The 20,117-nt window shown below is 45.5% G+C and overlaps 1 protein-coding gene across 4 annotated transcripts in view; it reads left to right on the forward strand.

Annotated features, from left to right (window-relative positions):
- Positions 1-20,117, forward strand: part of INSR (insulin receptor) — a 119,448-nt gene that overhangs the window by 3,925 nt on the left and 95,406 nt on the right. For all 4 annotated transcript variants that reach the window (XM_045548421.1, XM_045548431.1, XM_045548440.1 and 1 more), the window contains exon 2: positions 9,260-9,811. In XM_045548421.1, coding sequence (XP_045404377.1) covers positions 9,260-9,811 — 552 coding nt within the window. The remainder of the gene's footprint in view (positions 1-9,259; positions 9,812-20,117) is intronic.

Genomic DNA, 20,117 nt, shown 5'->3' on the forward strand with positions numbered 1-20,117 from the left:
GAGAGGCCAAGAATATTTACACTTTGGCCCTTTCCAGAGGAAGTTTGCCGACTCCTGATCTGGAACCAACTTCTGGAGGGTTGATTCACGATGGCATGCCTAATCGCTTGTGTGGTCCCTCATACAAAGGAAATAAATCAATTTAAATGAAATGTCCAGGGAGGCTGCATTTTTCTCTTTATGGCACGAGGCATGTTGAAGAAATTTATACCATTACCATTTGCTGTGCTGAATATGAGTGTTCCAAGGGCGAGAAAATAACAAGTGATGTTCCCTCCTTAGTTGTGTGTACGGCTCAGGACTTATTTATTTAAACAGCCTTGTTGGCATTGAATGAGGCTTCTCTGCCATCAGCCCTGCTTCTGGAACACAAAAGGAAGTGGTGTATGATAGGAGATTTTTTTCCTCAAGACCCCTTGTGTTAATTTCTAGTAAGAATACTTCTGGGGGTGGCTTGTTTTATGTTTTGCAATTGGACCATATTTACATTTTATTAATTAATTAATTAATTAATTAATTTTTGAGACAGAGTCTCTCTCTGTCACCCAGGCTAGAGTGCAGTGGCATCAGCCTAGCTCACTGCAGCCTCCAACTCCTGGGCTTAAGCGATCCTCCTGCCTCAGCCTCCCAAGTGGCTGGGACTACAGGGTTGTGCCACCACGCCCAGCTAATTTTTTATATTTTTAGTGGAGATGGGGTCTCGCTCTTGCTCAGCTGGTCTCGAACTCCTGAGCTCTAGCAATTCTCCCACCTCAGCCTCCCAGAGTGCTAGGACTATAGGCGTGAGCCACCTTGTCTGGCTGTGTTTTTTTAAAAAAAATTAAAATAACAGCAAATAATGCATTGTCATTGCAGAAAAAAATTACAAAAGCATAGAGAAGAAAAAAACAAAAGTCCCCCTTCAGCACTTTGTTCCCCAAAACTATCCTATTCCTGTTTTGGGACGTGACTGTGCCATCAATTTGATGAGCATCTTGTTATTGAAAAATTTTTACTTTTGTTTTCCTTCTATTTTTTAAATTTTTTTTTATTTCAGCATGTTACGGTGGTACAAATGTTTAGGTTACATATATTGCCATTGCCCCACCCAAGTCAGAGCTTTAAGTGTGTCCATCCCCCAGACGGTGCACACTGCACCCATTAGGTGTGTGAAAAATTTTTACTTTTTAAATTACTATGTAGGCAGAGTGCAGCGGCTCACACCTGTAATCCCAGCACTCTGGGAGGCCAAGATGGGCAGATCACTTGAGGCCAGGAGCTCAAGAACCCATCTCTACAAGAATAGAAAAATTGGGCAGGCACGGTGGTGGCACCTGTGGCCCCAGCTACTCAGGAGGCTGAGGCAGGAGGATCACTTGAGCCTAGAAGTTGGAGGCTGCAGTGAGCTGTGATCTCGCCACTGTACTCCAGCCTGAGTGACAAAGTCAGACCCTGTCTCTAAAATAAATAAATAAAATTACCACAGTAAAATTGACTATTTCTTGGTGTGCTGTTTTATGCATATTAACCCATTAATAGATCTATACAACCATTCCCATAATCAAGATATAATCAGTCTTATCATCACTCGGACACTACCCTCACCCCAACCTCCTGGCAACCACAGATCTCTTCTCCACCTCTAGAGTTTTCTCTCAACTTTAACAAAAATCTTGTATTTGGATTCATATTCTTAAAACTGAATTTTTTTTTACTTTGAGTACAGTCCATCTTCGTTATTCCTGGATGGTGTACTTGGTGAATTTGCCTACTTGATAAAATTTATTGGTAACCCAATAAGTAGTTTGGGACACCCAAGAAAGGTGAGTCTCAAATTTGAAGTCAAACCAGGTGACACTCCACCTTCTTGTGTCTGCCCTCATACTGCAGATTCGTACAGTTCTCTTTCTGAGGATTAAAACAACTGTCCTTTTTGCGGTATATTTGGTGCCATGGTTTTAGCATTTGTGTGTGTGTGTGTTTTGTTGGCGGTGGTGGATTTGGCTATTTAAAATAGCCCCCAAGAGTAGTGCTGAAGTACTGTCTAGTGTTCCTAAGCATGCACCATGGAGAAAATCGTGTGTTAGATTCCGGCATGAGTGCTGTTGGCTGTGAGTTCAGTGTTAATGAATCAACAATGTATATTAAATAAGGTGTCTTTTAACAGAAGCCCATACATAAAACAAGGTCGTGCAGTGATCCATTGATAAAACTGTTGTGGGCAGAAGCTTGCAGGAACCTAACCCCATATTTCCCCTAAGAGCCAAGGTTCAGTATTCAGTATTTGCTAATTCAATGTTCCAGGGGACTTCATAGAACAGAACTATGGCAGATAACAACAATCATTATCTCGTTTCCTGTTCTAGGTGGTTTCCTATCACTGTGGTTTAAAATTTATTAATTCAGGCTTGTCATTTCCCATTTAGAATCCTTTGACCGCAAGTGCCCTTTTTTTGGTTATATTTTGATCTGTGTGTAAATCTTTGGTCCTCTCTTGGAGAGTTCATGAGATGATCCAAAAGCCCTAGTCTATGTTTCAGTGACGGGGGTCCCTGTGCTCTGCCAACCCCGGTGCCAAGGAGTGTCACAGTGGCTTTCAGGTTTTAAGAAACATTTTGTTCCCAGCAGAGCAGGGTCTGCTGTCCTGCATGGCCAAAGGCAGACTGGCTCGAAGTTCCTGTTGGAGTTCAAAGCTGACTTGGGAGGATTAATGTTGGATTTCAAGTCTGGGGTTTTCCTCCAATTCCTTAAGGGTGGTGTCTCGTCACATTTATGTAAAATTCCTGTTCTTGCATTCAGGAATAGCAGGATATTACCACCAGCTTGTTCTCTCCTGTGCCTTCGTGGAAATGTGGAAAACATACAGTTCACTCCAAAAGCTGCAGTTTTTCACAGTAACTTAGACGTCTCTTTCCTCTACCTGCTGTAAGGCTGCAACCTTATTTTTCTTGAGAGTTCCCCTGCGTCCTGCAGCACAAGAGAACCTAGCGCACCAGGATGCCCAACAAATGTTTGTTGAATGAATACAGGATGATTTCCACATGGCTGACTTGCCACGTCCACAGTCTGCCACTTGTCACAGCTCCTCCATCGCTGCTTCTTGGTGGGAGTTCAATTTTGAGAGCCATTCTTTCGGGCAGGCGGAGAATCTTAAGGGCCTCTGATACCCCACAGTGTGTGTAAGCTCTAATTTCTGTGGGTAATAAGTCTGGGAATTGGTTCTACGTGGCTCAGACAGGAGAATAACAGGTATATGTGGCCAGATCCCTGTTCTTATCTATTCTTTGTAGCTTTTAGGATGCTGTTTTTGTTGTTTCCAGGTGAGGAAAGTGAGGCACGCAGAGGTTGAGGAGGCGGCCGGGACCACACAGCTGGCAGGTGGCACAGCTGGGAGGCAGAAGCCAGATCTGTGAGGTTTCTCGGGTGCCCCAAAACCGGTATGGGTGGTGGCCTGACACCTAAACCCAAGGCCTGTTTGGGCAGGACCCCCTGAAATTAGGAGGAAGCGGTTTTAAGACTGGAAAGAATGCAGAAAGGAACGTGTGGGCCCCAGAACAGGTCACCAGGGAGCGTTTTAAGAATGCTGTGAGTGAAGAATGAGGACCTTATGACTGAAAGCAGAAGATATAAAACTCTTAGCATTGTAAAGGGTTTCAGAATCTTCCAGAGATCCCCTCCCCTGCCCTGCCCCCAACACATCCCCTCCTCTGTTTTCATGGTGGAGAGAAAACCAGAAAAGAAGGGGACACTGCCCAAGACAGCTCTCATGTCAGTCTTCTTTCCTTCTGGAAAATTCTCAGATTCAGGGCCAGCACTGCCCAATAAAACCTTTGCTTTGACATTAATGTCCTGTATCTCCTGTGTCCAATGTGGCAGCCACTATCCACATGTAGCTCCTGAACTCTGGAAATTGTGGCCAGACTGAATCTCTAATTTATTTCTCTGTGATTCATTTAAATGTCAACATACACTTTTTTTTTTTTTTTGAGACAGAGTCTTGCTCTGTTGCCAGGCTGGAGTGCAGTGGCATGATCATAGCTCATACTGCAGCCTCCAACTCCTGGGCTCAAGTGATTCTCTTGCCTCAGCCTCCCAAGTAGCTGAGACTACAGGTGCCACCACCACACCCTGCTAATTTTTCTATTTTTGTATAGACAGGGTCTCACTCTTGCTCAGGCTGGTCTTGAGCTCCTGAGCTCAAGCAATCCTCCCGCCTCGGCCTCCCAAAGCGGTAGGATTACAGGTATGAGCCACTGTGCCCAGCCAACATACACTTTTATTTGACTTTAATTGGTTGAAACATTAAAAAAAATTAATACTCAATTCTGTTATTGGAAAACCTTCGAGTATGTTTGGAACAACTTGAGTAATGAACTTACATTTTCAATGATCTCTTTCATGAAATCTACATATGCAGATGGTGAATTTCCAATGAAAGCTGAGGCTCTGGTCTGAGATGGGTTGCTAGGATAAAATACACACTGCATCTTGAAGGCTTCTTGTGGAAAAAAGAAAAAAAATCCTGTAGACGATCTCGTTAATCATTCTCTAGCATAGATTACACGTTGAAATAACATTTTTGGATACATTGAGTTAAATAAAATACATTTCATTTCTCTGTTTCTTTTTTACCTTTTGAAAAAAAACTGAAAATTCCATATGTGGCCTGAATTGAATTATATTTCTTTTTTTTTTTTTCTGTCTGGCTTTTTTTTTTTTTTTTGGTGACTCTTCTTTTCTTTATTTCAGCACATTACAGGGGTACAAATGTTTAGGTTACATATATTGCCTTTGCCCCACCCGAGTCAGAGCTTCAAGCGTGTCCATCCCCCAGACAGTGCACACCACACCCATTAGCTGTATATATACCCCTCCCCCCTCCCATTACTGGGCATCTACCCAAACGAATTGAATTATATGTCTAACCCTATACTTCCCTGGTCACCCACGGGAACAAGCTATAGTTTGCCGTTGCCCTTGACCTTAAAATGAAGTAGGCAGAACTGAATAATTCTTACTGCACTGTTCGTTTAGGTTTTAGTCCTGGTGGCACCTCTTCCAGGAAGTCTTCTTTGGTTGGACCACATGGGGGCAAATAGTTCATTTTTTTTATTCTCTTGTCTAGCTCCTGAAGCTCTCTTTGATGACATCAGTTATATTTTAAGTGGATTTGAGTAGTGACTTAGCAGTTGCCAGACTGTAAGTTCAAGGACAACATCTTGGAACAGCGTCCGGCACGGATTGGGTCCTCAGCGGATATTTGCTGTGTAGACGAGCTTTCTCCAGGTTATTGCTGTGTGAAGACGATTTCATTGCTTCCTGATTTAAGTGGCATTCCATTGCTTCTCCACTAGGAGTACTGTAGAAAGAACAAAGGCATGTTTACTAATATTTACTGATATTTGAGTAAACCTGTAGCAGGACAGTGATGCGCGCAGACACTGCGTCTGTCTGCTGAATTGTGATCCTAACGCTGTTGTGCCCTTAACACTCAGCCTATGGGAGCCTCGATTTGCTCATCACAAAAATGGGCATGAAGATGGCACCTCCTCTTGGGACCATTTTTAGAATTTAGCCTGAGATTGTGCACAACAGAGCTGGGGCCAAGGATTTTATTAACACATAGCAAGTTCTCAGAAAATACGAGCTACTTCCTCATCATTCCCCATCCCTACCTGTGCATAGATGGGCCATTAACCAGGTACTACCTATTAAGAACTTGAACATCCTTTGGTTCCCACCCAGAGGTATTAAAATCTGGCAAAGAAGACCCTGCATCTATTGCTGGCGCCATTTCTAGCACCCTCTGGGTATTTTCATGTCCCAACGGCAAATTGCTCTATTGTCTTCGACTAATGGGGACACATACGGCTTTAATGAATTAAGAGTTCGATTCATGGGAGATTTAAAAAGAAAAGCAATTCTTTATTGTCTTCTACAATTCTGGCTGTTTCCTCTTTATTTAAAACCACTTTGGTGAGATAGAATTCTCATGGCCTAAAATTCACGCCATGTTAAGCATGCTGCAGTTAGGTGGTTTTGTATTAATACATTCAGAGTTGTGCAACTGTGGCCATGGTCAATTTTAGAACATTTTCATTATCCCCAAAAGAAACCTCGCACCCTTTAGCTATAACTTCTCATTGCCCGATATCCCCAGCCCCTGGCAACCACTAATCTACTTTCTGTCTCTATGGGTTTACCTATTCTGTGATATTTCATATAAATGGAATCACACACGATGTAGCCTTTTGTGTCTGGGTTGGCTTTTTTCGCTGAGCATAACATTTTGAAGGCTCATCTGTGCTGGAGCACGAATCAGAGCTTCGTTCCTTTTTATGGTTGAGTAATCTTCCACAGTGCGTTGATTCATTTATCAGCTGACGGACAGCTGGGCGATTGCCACTTCGTGCCCATTACGAACAGTGTTGCGCAGGACATCTGTGTACACGTCTTTGTGTGGACGTATGGTTTCGTTTCTCCTGGGGACATCCTAGGAGTGGAATTGCTGGGTCATGGGGAAACTCTTTGTTTAACATTCTGAGGTGCGGCTGGAGTAGTTTCCACAGTAGTGGTACCATTTTATACCCCTGTCTGTGATAGGAGGGGGTTCCGATGTCTCTGCGTCGTCACTTACACTGGTTAGCGTCTGTCTTTTTGATTTTAGCCATCCTAGCGGTGAAGATGTTGTACCTCGTGGTGGTTTGAATTTGCATCTCCCTGATGTTAATCTTTCAATGCACGTTCGTGTGTCTGATTTCAGCTCTGCCATGGCCTGGGAAGGATGGGGGGTGGGTAGGTATTCTAGGCACCTGAAGTGAATGTGTGCGTGCATGTGTGTGTGTGTGTGTGTGTGTGTGTGTGTGTGTGTGTGTGTGTGTGTGTGTGATAGAGAGAGAGAGAGACAGAGACAGAGACAGAGACACAGAGAGAAATGAAATATAGAGTGTGAGGGTCAGGCTTGAGAAACCCAGATCTGTGGCCGAGTTTAAGACTGCGATGCCAGATAGAATACGGGAAACCCAACTGAATTTAAATTTCATATAAACAATGAGTAATTTGGTTTTTTTTTTAGAGACAGGGTCTGTCTCTGTCACCCAGGCTGGAGTGCAGTGGTGCTATCACTGCAACCTTGAACTCCTGGGCTCAAGCGATCCTCCTACCTCAGCCTCCCAAGTAGCTGGGACTATAGGCGCCACCACCATGCCTGGCTAATTTTTTTTCTATTTTCTGTAGAGACAGGGTCTTGCTATGTTGCCTAGGCTGGTCTCAAACTCCTGACCTCAAGCGATCCTCCACCTCAGCCTCCCAGAGTGCTGGGACTACAGATGTAAGCCACCTCACCTGGCCAACAACGAGTAATTTTTTAAGGATAAGTATGTCCCAAACATTGCGTGGGATGGATATACTTATACTAAAAAAAGGTATTCATTGCTTATCTGAAATTCAAATGTAACTGGACATCCTGCATTTTTATTTGCTGACCCTGGCAACCCTGCCTGTCCCTGGTGGGCTGTACGTCTTTGGCCGATCGGCTTTGCCGGTGGAGCTCGGGACTGAAGGGCGGCGGAGGGGCTTGCTGGGAGGCGTTGACAGCATGGTAAATGTTGCAATCTCTGTATATGGAAGCCTCAGGCTGGGCTTGGGTGGCATGAGTATGGTGGCGGCTGGAACTGGCCTCCTTGTCCCCCTGAAGCTGCCTCCCAGCCTGGGTTTGGCCTCTGCAGGGCCCCTGCTTGGCTCAGACACGGAGCAGCGAGTGTCAAGGGCAGGGGTGGTGGTTTACTGGTAGCCAAGTCCCAGGGCTTCCCCCCCAACTTCCTAGTGAGTGAGTGAGTGAATACGTGTGTGTGTTTTCCCTTGACTTAGCCTAATCCGTTCTGCTGCGTGGAATGTGACCCAGGAACATTGCTACTTTGTTTTGCCCAACTGTTTTCTTTCCAATTTGTGCTTTTTTTTTTTTTTTTTTTGCAGGTTGTTCTCAGAGTGGATTTTTAAGAGGATTTACTATTCTTCTTTGGAACAATCTGTTTGCCTCCAAGATATTGGGGGAAAGTTTAATGCCTTGGAGTTGTGTACTGAGACTTATGTTCCAGAAGCTGAGGGCTGTGTTGTGTGTGTGTGTGTGTGTGTGTGTGTGTGTGTGTGTTGGCAGGGAGAAGCTGTCTAAAGAGTTTGATTCTGACAAATGTTAACTCAAGTATAAGGGCCGAAAGGAGAAGGGAAAGGCCCGCATTGGTATACAGAGGAGAGGAAATCAGGGCAGACTGCCTGGAGGAGGTGGCATTTGAACTGGCTCTTGCAGGATGATGGGCTGGATTTAGAAATAAGAAGCTAAGGTATAAAAAGGGCTTTGCCAGCCAAAAGATAGACTAGCCTAGAGATGCCTGTTATATATTTGGGGGAATAAAACAACAATAACAACAAAATAGCTGACACAAATGGAGCACCTACTATGTTTCAGGCCCTGCTTAAGTGCTGGCCCTGCAAAATTTCGCTACTTGCCCCTCATAGATCATGTTACAGAGAAGGACTCGGGGAGCTCCGGAGTTGCACAAGAGCAGCGGGCAGGCCTGTTTAGTGGGGTGCAGAGGACGGAGGGGTGGAATCTTCTGGGCTACAAGAGGGAAATACAGGGTGATGGGGAGCCATGGAGAGTGTCAGAGCTCAGGAGGGCCCACCTTCAGGAGAATGAGCACGCAGGGCATTTGTGCAGTAGACATCAGACTCCCCAGGAAGCCCTTGCTATACCCAGGTGAAAGGTAATTAGGTCTTGACGGCCAGCCAGGACACCAGGCTGGGAAGAAGAGAGCCCACAAGGTGGGAGAATTGACAAAACACACACATTCAGCTCTCCTTGCCCCACATCTGATGCAGGCACCTTTATCCCCATAAATCAGCTCCTGAAGCTCTTCGACACAGACACACCGGGGACGCCTCCCCTTTCCCCGTCAGCACCTGCCTTGTTACTCAATCCTCTGTAATCCTATTGTCTCAATTGCATCATATCAGAGGTGATGATTTTTGAAGGCTTCTAACAGGGCCTGCCAAAAGAATTATTTTCTTTGCCTTCTGCAAGTAATTACTGAGGCATGGGCACTTGACAGGGAAAGCCGTTCCTAGGGCTGGCTGCAGAATTTGCGGGGCCGGTGCAGGATGGAAATGCGGGGCCCGGGTCGCATGCTCATGAACTTGGCTCTGCCCTTGGTTCTTCTAATCCATCCATGGGTGTATCTTTTTCTACTCACTTGTCCTGCTTTGCACTTTTTTCCCCTTCTAGTGTGTCCCGGCATGGATATCCGGAACAACCTCACCAGGTTGCACGAGTTGGAGAACTGCTCTGTCATCGAAGGACATTTGCAGATACTCTTGATGTTCAAGACGAGGCCCGAAGATTTCCGAGACCTCAGTTTCCCCAAACTCATCATGATCACTGATTACTTGCTGCTCTTCCGGGTCTACGGGCTGGAGAGCCTGAAGGACCTGTTCCCCAACCTCACGGTTATCCGGGGCTCACGCCTCTTCTTTAACTACGCGCTGGTCATCTTCGAGATGGTTCACCTGAAAGAGCTCGGTCTGTACAACCTGATGAACATAACCCGGGGTTCTGTCCGCATCGAGAAAAACAACGAGCTCTGCTACTTGGCCACGATCGACTGGTCCCGTATCCTGGATTCGGTGGAGGATAATTACATCGTGTTGAACAAAGATGACAACGAAGAGTGTGGGGACATCTGTCCGGGGACTGCCAAGGGCAAGACCAACTGCCCTGCCACCGTCATCAATGGGCAGTTTGTGGAACGGTGTTGGACTCACAGTCATTGCCAGAAAGGTACGATGGGGGTATGGGGTTCTCTAAGCAGTTTGTCATGCCTTGTTCTAAAGGCTCGGCCATTCAGGAGGGGCTTGGGAACAGAAGCTTGTGGCATTCTCCTGTGGCCCAGGGGGTGGCAAACTTTTTCTGTAAAGGCTCAGATACTAAATACTTTCAACTTTTGCAGGCCATACAGCCTCTGTCGCAACTATTCAGCTCTGCCATTGTAGCAGGCACGCAGCCACAGATGTGCATGTAGTCGTGTTTCAATAAAACTTTATTTACAAAAACAAGCCGTGGGCCAGATTTTGCCCGAGGACTCCACTTCACCACCTCCTGTGCCAGACAGTGAATGTTTTTCCTGCTTGGGAGAAGCGTATGGAGTTGGTTTAAAAAGAACCAAAAACACAAGTTTATTTCTTATCTGAGTATAGAAGTCAAATTGCTCCTAAAAGAGATTTGGAAAAAGAAATGCTTAAAGGAAAGAAAAAAAAAAAAGTCTGTCTTAGTCCACAGTGCACATTGCTGAATTTATTGGGGGTACTTCCTTCTAGTGGGTATTTGCTAGATCTGTTGTGTCTTAATTTCCTTAACTTTTCCTATTATTGGGCATCGAGATTATTTTCAGTTTTCACAAAGAGACGGATGAACATTTTGGAGTAAAAGCTTTAGCTAGCGTTTGTTTCTTTAGGCTTGCTTTCCAGAAGTGAAATTTCTGGGTCAGAGGCTTTTGATACAGATTGCCAAGTGGCTTTCCGGAAATGTATCAACGGATGCTCCTCCTAGCATTGGAGGAGAGGGAACACCTTGGCCAGCTTTGAGTGTCGTTTGAAAAGTCTTTCATGATTTACCGTGGGGGTGAGGAGCTGTCGTGACGTCATTGGTTCTATTTGCATTTCTTTGATTGCTGTCGGGGTTGAACCTTTTAAAACATGTTTGTTTATCATTTGGGTTTTATCTTCCTGTTCATATCCTTTGCCCATATATCTTTTAGTGCGTCAATGAGTTTTGAAAAAGTCATCTGTGTGTGCTTTTCATCAATGAAGGCAATGAAACCTTTGCCCATTGCGTTTTTTGTTTGTTTGTTTGTTTGTTTGTTTAGTGGTTGAAAATGCCCTGGGATGTGTTTTGCCAGAGAAGTGTAAAACGTTTATGGGGTTCAGAGCTTGATTTTTGCATGTCAGATGTACTTTATGCTTAGAAAGTTTCTTTCTATCCATAAAAGAAAAATTTCCCCCCATTTTCTAATTTTAGTTATTATATTGATAATTTTTTAAAAACTTTCGTCTTCATCATGAGATCTATTTGTGTATGTGATTCAATAGAGGTGTCAATTCTCTCCCAAATAACTAGTTGGGACCTCAATGCTATTTATTGCAGAAATCTATCCCTTCGCCATTGCTTTTGGGTCTATTTCTGGGTATCTGTAGATACGTCTGCCTTTCTTTGCACTAGGGCCAGTAACTGTTCCGATCACCACAGTTTTATAATGTTTTGACATCCAAGAAGGTGATTCTGCACACATACTCATTGCTTGTTTATTGTTTCATGGACCTCTTTCACACGTTTCCCTGGGAAGAATTAGTGAACGTGAAATTGAAGCAGTAGAAAGTAAGTGGCTTAAGGGCTGTATCACAAAAGATAGTGGAGGGCAAAAAGGAGGATATTTTCACCTTAGCCCAAAGATATGGGGAGGCCACACAGAATGAGACCTGAATAGAACCCTTGGAATTGCCTGTTAGGACTCCCTCGGATGCCTGGGGAGGAGGTTCCAAGGCAGTCCTCCGTCCCCGAACAACCATGGGACATGGTTGGATGCTTGGATGGTAAGGAATGGGAGGTGAGAGAGTTGAGGAAGAGGGGCTGGGCTAGTGAAAAGAGATAAGGGAGGAGACAGTTATTATTAGAGTGCAGAAAAATCTTAAGAATGTTATAGGTCAGGGACAAAGAGAAGCTCAACTATGACCAGAGAGGTTACTTAACTTGTTCAAGGTCACACAGCTAATAAAAGACAGAGCTGCGGTTTGTGCTAAGTCTATGCAACACATACACATACAAAGCATGTTTTTCGGGGAGAGGTGGGAGGACTGTCCCCTCTGTTTAGAAACAGAGGAGCTACTTCTATCTGGGACACCAGGGCTGAGTCCTTCAAATTTAGGTGCTTGTTTGTAAATGCTCTAGGGTCACCCATCTTGAGATATAATTTAAGACATTCCTCTGTGGAGTTATTTTTCTCTCTGCTTTAGTCAAAATATCCAGAAGGGTCTCCTATTCCCTGACGTTTTGAGTGGATTTAAAAAAAAAATCTTTTGCTATTGAGAATTGGGCTTGCTTTACTGGCACTGGGAGTTTTGTCACCCGGGGAAGGTGAAGCCACACATATTGCTGTGCCCAGCACCTCCCAGGGGTACTGGGCTCCTGGCATCTACACTTTTATCTCAGCCACCCATCCATGATGTGGTCCCCAGGTGTCCCATCGTTTCCTGGTAACGATGTCAAGACGATCGTTTTTTGAACTGCTGCCCCTGTCTGTTGAAAACTCAGCCCTGGCTTTATTTTTCTTCTTCAATTTCTTTAATTGTGGTAGAACACACATAACATAGAATTTGCCATCTTAACCATTTTTTAAGTGCACAGCTCAGCGGCTTTAAGTACACGCACATGGTTGGGCAACCATCACCACCCTCTGTCTCCAGAACTTCCTCATCTTCCCAAATTGAAGTTCTGTCACCATGAAACACTCACTCCCCTTCCTCCTCCCCAGCCCCTGGTATGAATCTGATGACTCCAAACACCTTGTGTGAGTGGATCACACAGGATTTGTCCTTTTGTGACTGGCTTATTTCACAGAGCATGATGTCCTCAAGGTTCATCCACGTGGCAGCCTGTGTCATAAATTCTTTTCTTTTTAAGGCTGAATCATATTCCATTGTAGGGATGGACCACATTCTGCCTGTCCATTCATCCGTCAGTAGACACTTGGGCTGCTTCCCTGTTTTAGCAGCTGTGCATCACACTGTTGTGAATGTGGGTCGACAGCTTCAGCTTTTAAATGCTTATGTGGACATTTGCTGCCACAGCGTTGGGAGACTTATTGCACGTTCGGTGGGATTTCTGGACACAAAACAGACTGAGCCTTTAGAGGCGACCGCCTTGTCTTAGGCCACAGAAACAGCTCAGTGAAAAGTACCCATCAACTTTTCTCTTCCCTTAGAATCTTCTCGAACACTTCCTCTGGCGTCTGTAGTCACCATCCTTTTCCTCACACAGTTGCCAGTTCCTGGAAGCATCTGGGGATGGGCCAACCTTTGGAATGAAGGTGCCGGATTGTCCTCTATCTCGTTTAAACATTCTCTACAATGTCCCCCCCTTCTTCTGTCTGTCCCCCAAATAATAATGCTTTTTTGGCAGAGAGAGAGAGAGCGAAAGAAGCTTTCCAATGGTTAAAAGAATTGAAAGGAAAAAAAAACCCACTGTGGTGTGTGCTGATGGCCGGAGCTCTTTCTGTCAATCATCCTGTTTATGGATTTCGGGTGAAGACGCCAGAAGAGGCCAGATGCAAAGAGCCTTGAATGAGGAGAGTGGAGATGGGGTCTAGCCGACACGTTTATTGACAGCCTACTGTGTACCAGGCTCTGGAGTGCTTCGGGCATAGGTGAGACCAGCCTCTGCCTCCCCAGAGTGACCGATCTGGTGACAGATGCACACATTAAATATGTGATCCGCACACCACGGAGAAGTGGGGAGTTAGTTACAAGGGGGCAGATCTCTGTGGATGGAAGCCCAAGATGAGGCCCTAAACTAGTCTTCAAACTCAAAGAACATCTCCCACTTAAAATTGGGGCATCATTAAGTTCCCAGAGGTCAGCCTCCTTGGAACCACTTCTGGGTAGTTATGAGAACTGCTCAGAGTCAGGCAGAACTGGCTTCGAGTACCATTTTGCCGTTCACTGGTCACGAGCCAGATTCAAGCCTCAGTCTCCCCATCTGAAAATGGGGCTTGCAATGGAACCTGCTTCTTAGGGCTGTGGTTTAGGGGTTAAATGAGAAGGTGCAAGGGGTGTACTTAGCTCAGCGCCTGGCACTCCGTGAGTGCTCCAGAAGCTTCTGGTAAGCAAACACCATGGGCCCACCCTTTCTGGGCAGACCAGCTGGCGGGCGACGACCTGCCCCATTTCTGACTTTGGTTTTGAGGCAGGCAGATCTTGTGACCTGCTGGTGGGACGTGGGTGCCAGACCTACAGCCCCAGAGGGAAGGGCACCTTGACCCCCTGATACTACAGCTGAGGAAGTTCTGGAAACTCCTACTTCTGGGCATTTTGAGGCAACCATAAGGCTTGCCTGGCTGGCTGCTCTAGCCAAACCCACTGGCATTTTCTTCCTGGGAGGTCACTCCAGCTGCTTGTTGCCGATCAGGGGGGTGGGCGAGGCTGCTCAGAGGGGTGGGCCAGGCCAGGACATGCTGGGTGCCAGGGGAAACCTGCTGGCAATGTCACATGTGGATTTCGGCACCGAAGTGAGGGTGGCGGGGGTCTGAGATTACAGCCCTGCAGCGTCAAACTCTGAAAGGGTGGTGCTCTATTGACCACATTAAATACCAGATTTTTAAAAACATGAGTTAAAATGCATGCTCTTGGAGGCCTTGATGTTCAGCAGAATTTTTAGCTGCTTGTGGAAACTTTCTGTTTCTTTTTCTTCTTCTGTTTTTAAAGTTTGCCTTGATATTTTAATCATCAGAATTGCCTTTGCAGCAAAGGTTGCTGCGTGCCAGCCGCAGTTCAAATGTCTCCGAGGCTTGGGAAGGAAGGAAGGAAGAAGGAAGGGAAAGACGGAGGGAGGAAGGAGAGAATCTTCCTGGTTCTTTCTGTAGTTGGGAAAAGCTGGGTTGAGAGGGTGAGGAAAACAAAAGACAAACAGAAAAAGAGATTAGAAGACACATCCCCTAGAATTTGCTTCTGACAACATTCCAGCTGCCTTCTCTGTCCTCTGATCTCTCTTCCATCCCGTCTGGACTTAGCTGCCTCTCCTGTCAGACTAAGCTTCAAAGACAGGGACTGTGGCATTTTTATTGCTGTGTCCCTAGCACCCATCGTGATACCTGGCCCATAATCCACAGACAATGACATCTTTAACTTGCATTACCAGCTGATGTTTATTGAGCACTTACTATGTGCTAAGCACTCAACAAGCCACGTGTTATGGGATCTCCACCAAAGCCTATGAGGGTATGTTATTCCCATTTTACAGAAGAGGAAACTGAGGCTTGGATTGTGATTAAGAGACTTGCTCTAGGAGACCTAGTTGGGAAATGGTTTGACTTCAGGTTTGGCTGGTGTAAGGCTCTTGCCCAGAAGTTAGCAAACTATAGCCTGTGGGCCACATCCAGTTTGTGGGCTGTTATTTTTTTATACAGGCTAGTAACGGTTTTTGAACACTTTTATGAGCTAAGAATTTTTTTTTTTTTTTTGAGATAGAGTCTCGCTCTGTCGCCCGGGCTAGAGTGCAATGGTGTCATAATAGCTCACAGCAGCCCCAAACTCCTGGGCTCAAGTGATCCTCCTGCCTCAGCTTCCTGAGTAGCTGGGACTACAGGTACTCACCACCACACGTGGCTAATTTTTCTATGTTTTGTAGAGAACAGGTCTCACTTATGCTCAGGCTGACGTCGAACTTCTGAGCACAAGTGATCCTCCCGCCTCCCCCTCCCAGAGGGCTAGCATTACAGGTGTGGGCCACCACACCTGGCCTAAGAATGTTTTTTTTATACTTTTAAAATATTGGGAGGGGGAAAAATGTCCAAAGAAGGGTAATATTTCATAACAGTTGAAAATTATATGAAATTCACATTTGTGTCTATCAGTAAAGTTTTATGGGAACATACTACTTGTTCATTTAGGTATCGTCTGTGGCTGCTTTTGTGCCACACAGAGACAGTTAAGTCATTACGACAGAAATTGTGTGGTCCACAAAGCCTAAAATATTTACTGTTTGGCACTTTACAGGAAAAAAATGTGCCGACCTCTGATCTTGGCTACTCACCTTGTAAAACTAGTGGGACATTCAGGGATAGAGGCTGTTTCCGGTGGAAGCTGGGAGTGCCCCAGCATCAGGGCAACACAGGCCCCTGGCCCATGCTGGTGCCAAGGGGAGGGGTCTGCAAAGCATCGGATGCCATCCTTGCCCCTCCCGAGCTCTCGGTTTGGCTGGGGCATGTAGGAAATGGCACAAGGCAAGGCAGGTCCTCTACCCCCCCATCTCTACCCCCTCCTTCCTCTTAATGTGAGTCATCGGACCGGTGGTTCTAGACACGTTTGGAGCTGGAGCACCTGGGAATCACGGTGTTCTTTAGATAACACAGAATATTGATAAATTCCTTTGTAGCTATGTCACTGCAGTCCATGCAGAAAAAAATAGGAAAATCTAATGTGTGCACATGAGTATTGAATGAAAAGGAAAAAAGAAAAAACATGTCATAGACTGAGTAATACAAATGGTAGGCCATTTGAGGTTTTCATTCATCTTTATTCCTTTTTGTTTTGTCAAAGATCTTTAAAAGTAAAATCCAGGAGAGGGGAAAAAAAGCACTGTACTGAAAATATTCCATAGTCATCGTTTAATTTCTTTTTCACGGAGATGATTGGAGTTTTTCAAATGAAAAATTAATTTAATTAATTAACTAATTAAATTTTGGATATGATTGGATTTTGTAGAGCAGGAAAGAGCGAGTGTTCTGGAGAGAATGTTTCTGAGATTCCTCCCTCCTCTCTCCAGGGTTGATGATAAATTGTCACTGGTATTTTTTTCTTTCTTTTTTTTTTTTGAGACAGGGACTCACTCTGTTGCCTAGGCTGGAGTGCAATGGTGTGATCATAGCTCACTGCAGCCTTGAACTCCTGAGCTCAAGTGATCCTCCTGCCTCAGCCTCCCAAGTAGCTGGGACTACAGGTGCTGTAACACCATACCTGGCTAATGTTTAAAGTTTTTTGTAGAGACAGAGTCTTGCTATGTTGCCCAGTCTGGTCTCGAACTCCTGGCCTCAAGTGATCCTACCGCCTCGGCCTCCCAAAGTGCTGGGGTTACAGGCATGAGCCACCATGCCCAGCCACCATCGGCATTTATGAAAGGAGAGAGATTGTTCCAGATTGGAGCAACTGTGATGTGCCTTTGGTTTGGGTGGCAGATGATGCCAAGAAAAAGGGAAGTGTGTTCCAGGTGGGTGGAATGGCAAAGTCCAGAGGTGTTTTGTGGAGAAGAGAGAAGAGGCTGCTTCATGTGCTCCCACTGCTGTCACGAAGTTTACCCTGGGGTTGTATTCAGGATGGGCTGTTTCCATCAATATTGTGTGCACAGCCATCCTGAGACAGGCATTTTACTGGAACCCCAAAGTCCTTGCTGAGTCAGGGAAAAAGTCAAAGAAATAAGTCTAAGGTTATATAAGCCAGAAATGCAGAAAGTGCTTTGGCGGGCACAAGAGTTCACTGAAGAAAGGTAGACCAGTTGGCTGCGTGGTCCCATTTTGCAGACAGTGCTGTCCAAAGTTTTAGAGGTGAAGATGCAGACTTAAGAGTTCTCACAAGAGCCTGGCCTCCTGGAGCACGCTGTGGGGTTACAGTTAGCAACTGAAAACTACCTTTTTGCCCAGAGAAATAGATTGGCCCAATCTCTTTGGGAAGAAGATGGGCAGAGTGAAATACATGACTATGGGATGGTGGCTCCCCAGTTGGCTGTCTGGTAACTAGAGATAACTGGTCTGACAAGTTTTTCTTTTTCTCCCTCTTAAACTGACGAAATTCACTGACCAGTTATTTCCCATGTCACCAGACCCATTGTCAAAATTAAGATCTGTTCTTTGTGACTGAACGCCTGAAATGCCCCAGGGAGGTCCCCAGGGGGAACCTCAGCTCACGTCAGTCTGGGAAGCCCAGATGCCCTGTTGGCCTTTCTTTCTCCACGCACCTGTGCCTGGTAGAACCTTCCCTTTTGCAGTAAAGGGAGGCAAGGAGGGGGAAACTTGGTTAGAAGCCATGGGAGTCAATAAAAATAAAAAAGAAACAATAATAAAAAAAAAAGAAAGAGTAGGAAACAGGCCAGATGCGGTAGCGGCTCACACCTGTAATCCTAGCACTCTGGGAGGCGGAGGTAAGAGGATTGTTTGGGGTCAGGAGTTCAAGCCCAGCCTGAGCAACATAGCAAGACCCTGTCTCTACAAAATAAAAAAGTTAGCTGGGCCTGGTAGCATGTGCCTGTAGTCCCAGCTACTCGGGAGGCTGAGGCAGGAGGATCGCTGGAGCCCAGGAGTTCAAGCCTGCAGTGAGCTATGATGATGCCACTGCACTCTAGCCTGGGCAACCAAGTGAGAGTCTGTTTCAGAAAAAAAAGAAAAAAAATACAAAAATGTCAAGAGTGGGAAACCAACTAGAAAGAATTGCTTTCCTTTAGTATTGCATTGCCGCTCACAGCGGATTGGGCCTCTTCCCTCCAGTGACAGGTTTGGGAAGTGGACGCAGATCTCCCAACACGCTGGATGTAGCGTGATCATCACATTGGCACTGGGGGCGGGTACCCGGTCGATAAAGCCCACAGGTGTCCAACCTGTGGAGGGTTTTGGGTCGGGGTTTCCTTTGGCTTCTTTATCCTAGATGGTTTTTTGCCTCTTGTTTTTGTCCTCTGCAAGGAGGGTCTTGAGTCTTTAATGACCCATACGGCTCTTTGGCTGCAGCCCAGAAAGAAAGGCCGGCTGGTTGGCTTTAATAGCAGATGTTTCCAAGGGCTCACCTATGGAGGAAAAACATTCTCCTTTGAAGATCTGATAAGGGCAGGGTTTAACGCTGGCACTGAGTCATGTTGACACGGAGTGTGCATTGTTTACTGACCACCTGTAATGCCTGTCAGCTGGTGAACGGGGCTCTTGTGCTGGGCCACCTGACTGGCGATGAGGCAGTTAAAGGCTTTCACGTTTGCAAAGACGTTGGCTCTCAGAGCAGGACATACGCAAAGCAAGACAGGTTTGATCTGAACTGGCCAAGATTTCTTTTCTTTAAATTTTTTTTTACCATGGTAAGATACACATACAATTTACCATTGGTGACATTTAATACATTCACAATGCCGTGCAATTGTCCCTACTATCTGGTTCTAGAACATTCCATCACCCCCAAAAGAAACTGCTCATTAGCAATCTCTCCACATCCCCTCTCCCACCCCCTGGCATCCACAAAGCCACTTTGTGTCTCTGTGGATCTGCGTGTTCTGAACATTTCATATAAATGGAGTCACACACTATGTGGCCTTTTGTGTCTGGCGTCTGTCACTGAGCACGATGCCCTCGAGGTCCATCCACGTTGCTGCCTGTGTCAGAGCCTCGTCCCTTTGTACGGCTGGATAATATTCCACCATATGGATATATCACATTCTGTTTATCTGCTTACCAGTTGATATACATTTGGGTTGTTTCTACCTTTTAGCTATGGTGATGAATGCTGCTACAAAAATTTGCATTTAAGTTTTTGTTTAAACACCAATCTTCAGTTCTTTGAGGGGATGTATCTAGGAGTGGAATTGCTGGATCATTTGGTAATTCTACATTATTGAGTCGTGCTTTCTTTTTCTTTCTTTCTTTTTTTGGCTTTTGGTTTTATTTTTTAAAAATCTATTTTGTTTTTAATGAAAAAAAAGCACAGATTCAGAAAACCACACAAAACAAATGGATAGCCCAATGAGTTCCTCTAAGGTGAACTCCCTTATAACTGCAAACCCTGGTTAAGAAATGGTATTAATACTTTGCCAGCAAACAACCCCACCCTACCACCCTGGCACTATTCCAGGGGGCCATATCCTAGTCATGACCTCCTTCCCCCAACGTAGTCACTGTCCTGTCCTTTGTAGTCAACATTTCCTTCTTTCTGTATAGCTTTGTCTCTCAAGTGTGAATCTCTGGACAAATGTTTGATCTTGCCCATTTGAAAAAAAATGGATATGCCTGCTTGGATCTATAGTGGTGGTTCTCAACTGACGGTGATGTTGTCTCCCAGGGGACATTTGGCAATGTCTGGAGGTGTTTTTGGTTGTCGCAAATTAAGAGTGTGTGTGTGTGCTCTTGGTGGCATCTCATTGTTAGAGGATGAGGATGCTACTCAACATCCTACGGTGCAGTGACAGCCCCTACCACAAAGAATGATCCAGCCCCAAATGTCCATAGTGCTGAGGGTGACAAATCCACAGGAACCTTCTATCCCTTTTTACCCCTTACGTTTTCCCTGCTGAAGAGCTGGGCTCTTTGCCCTGTAGCCTGTCCCCCATCTGAATGTGGCTGCCCATACGCTCA

Source organism: Lemur catta, chromosome 1 (genome assembly GCF_020740605.2).
Source record: "Lemur catta isolate mLemCat1 chromosome 1, mLemCat1.pri, whole genome shotgun sequence".
Taxonomy (NCBI): domain Eukaryota; kingdom Metazoa; phylum Chordata; class Mammalia; order Primates; family Lemuridae; genus Lemur; species Lemur catta.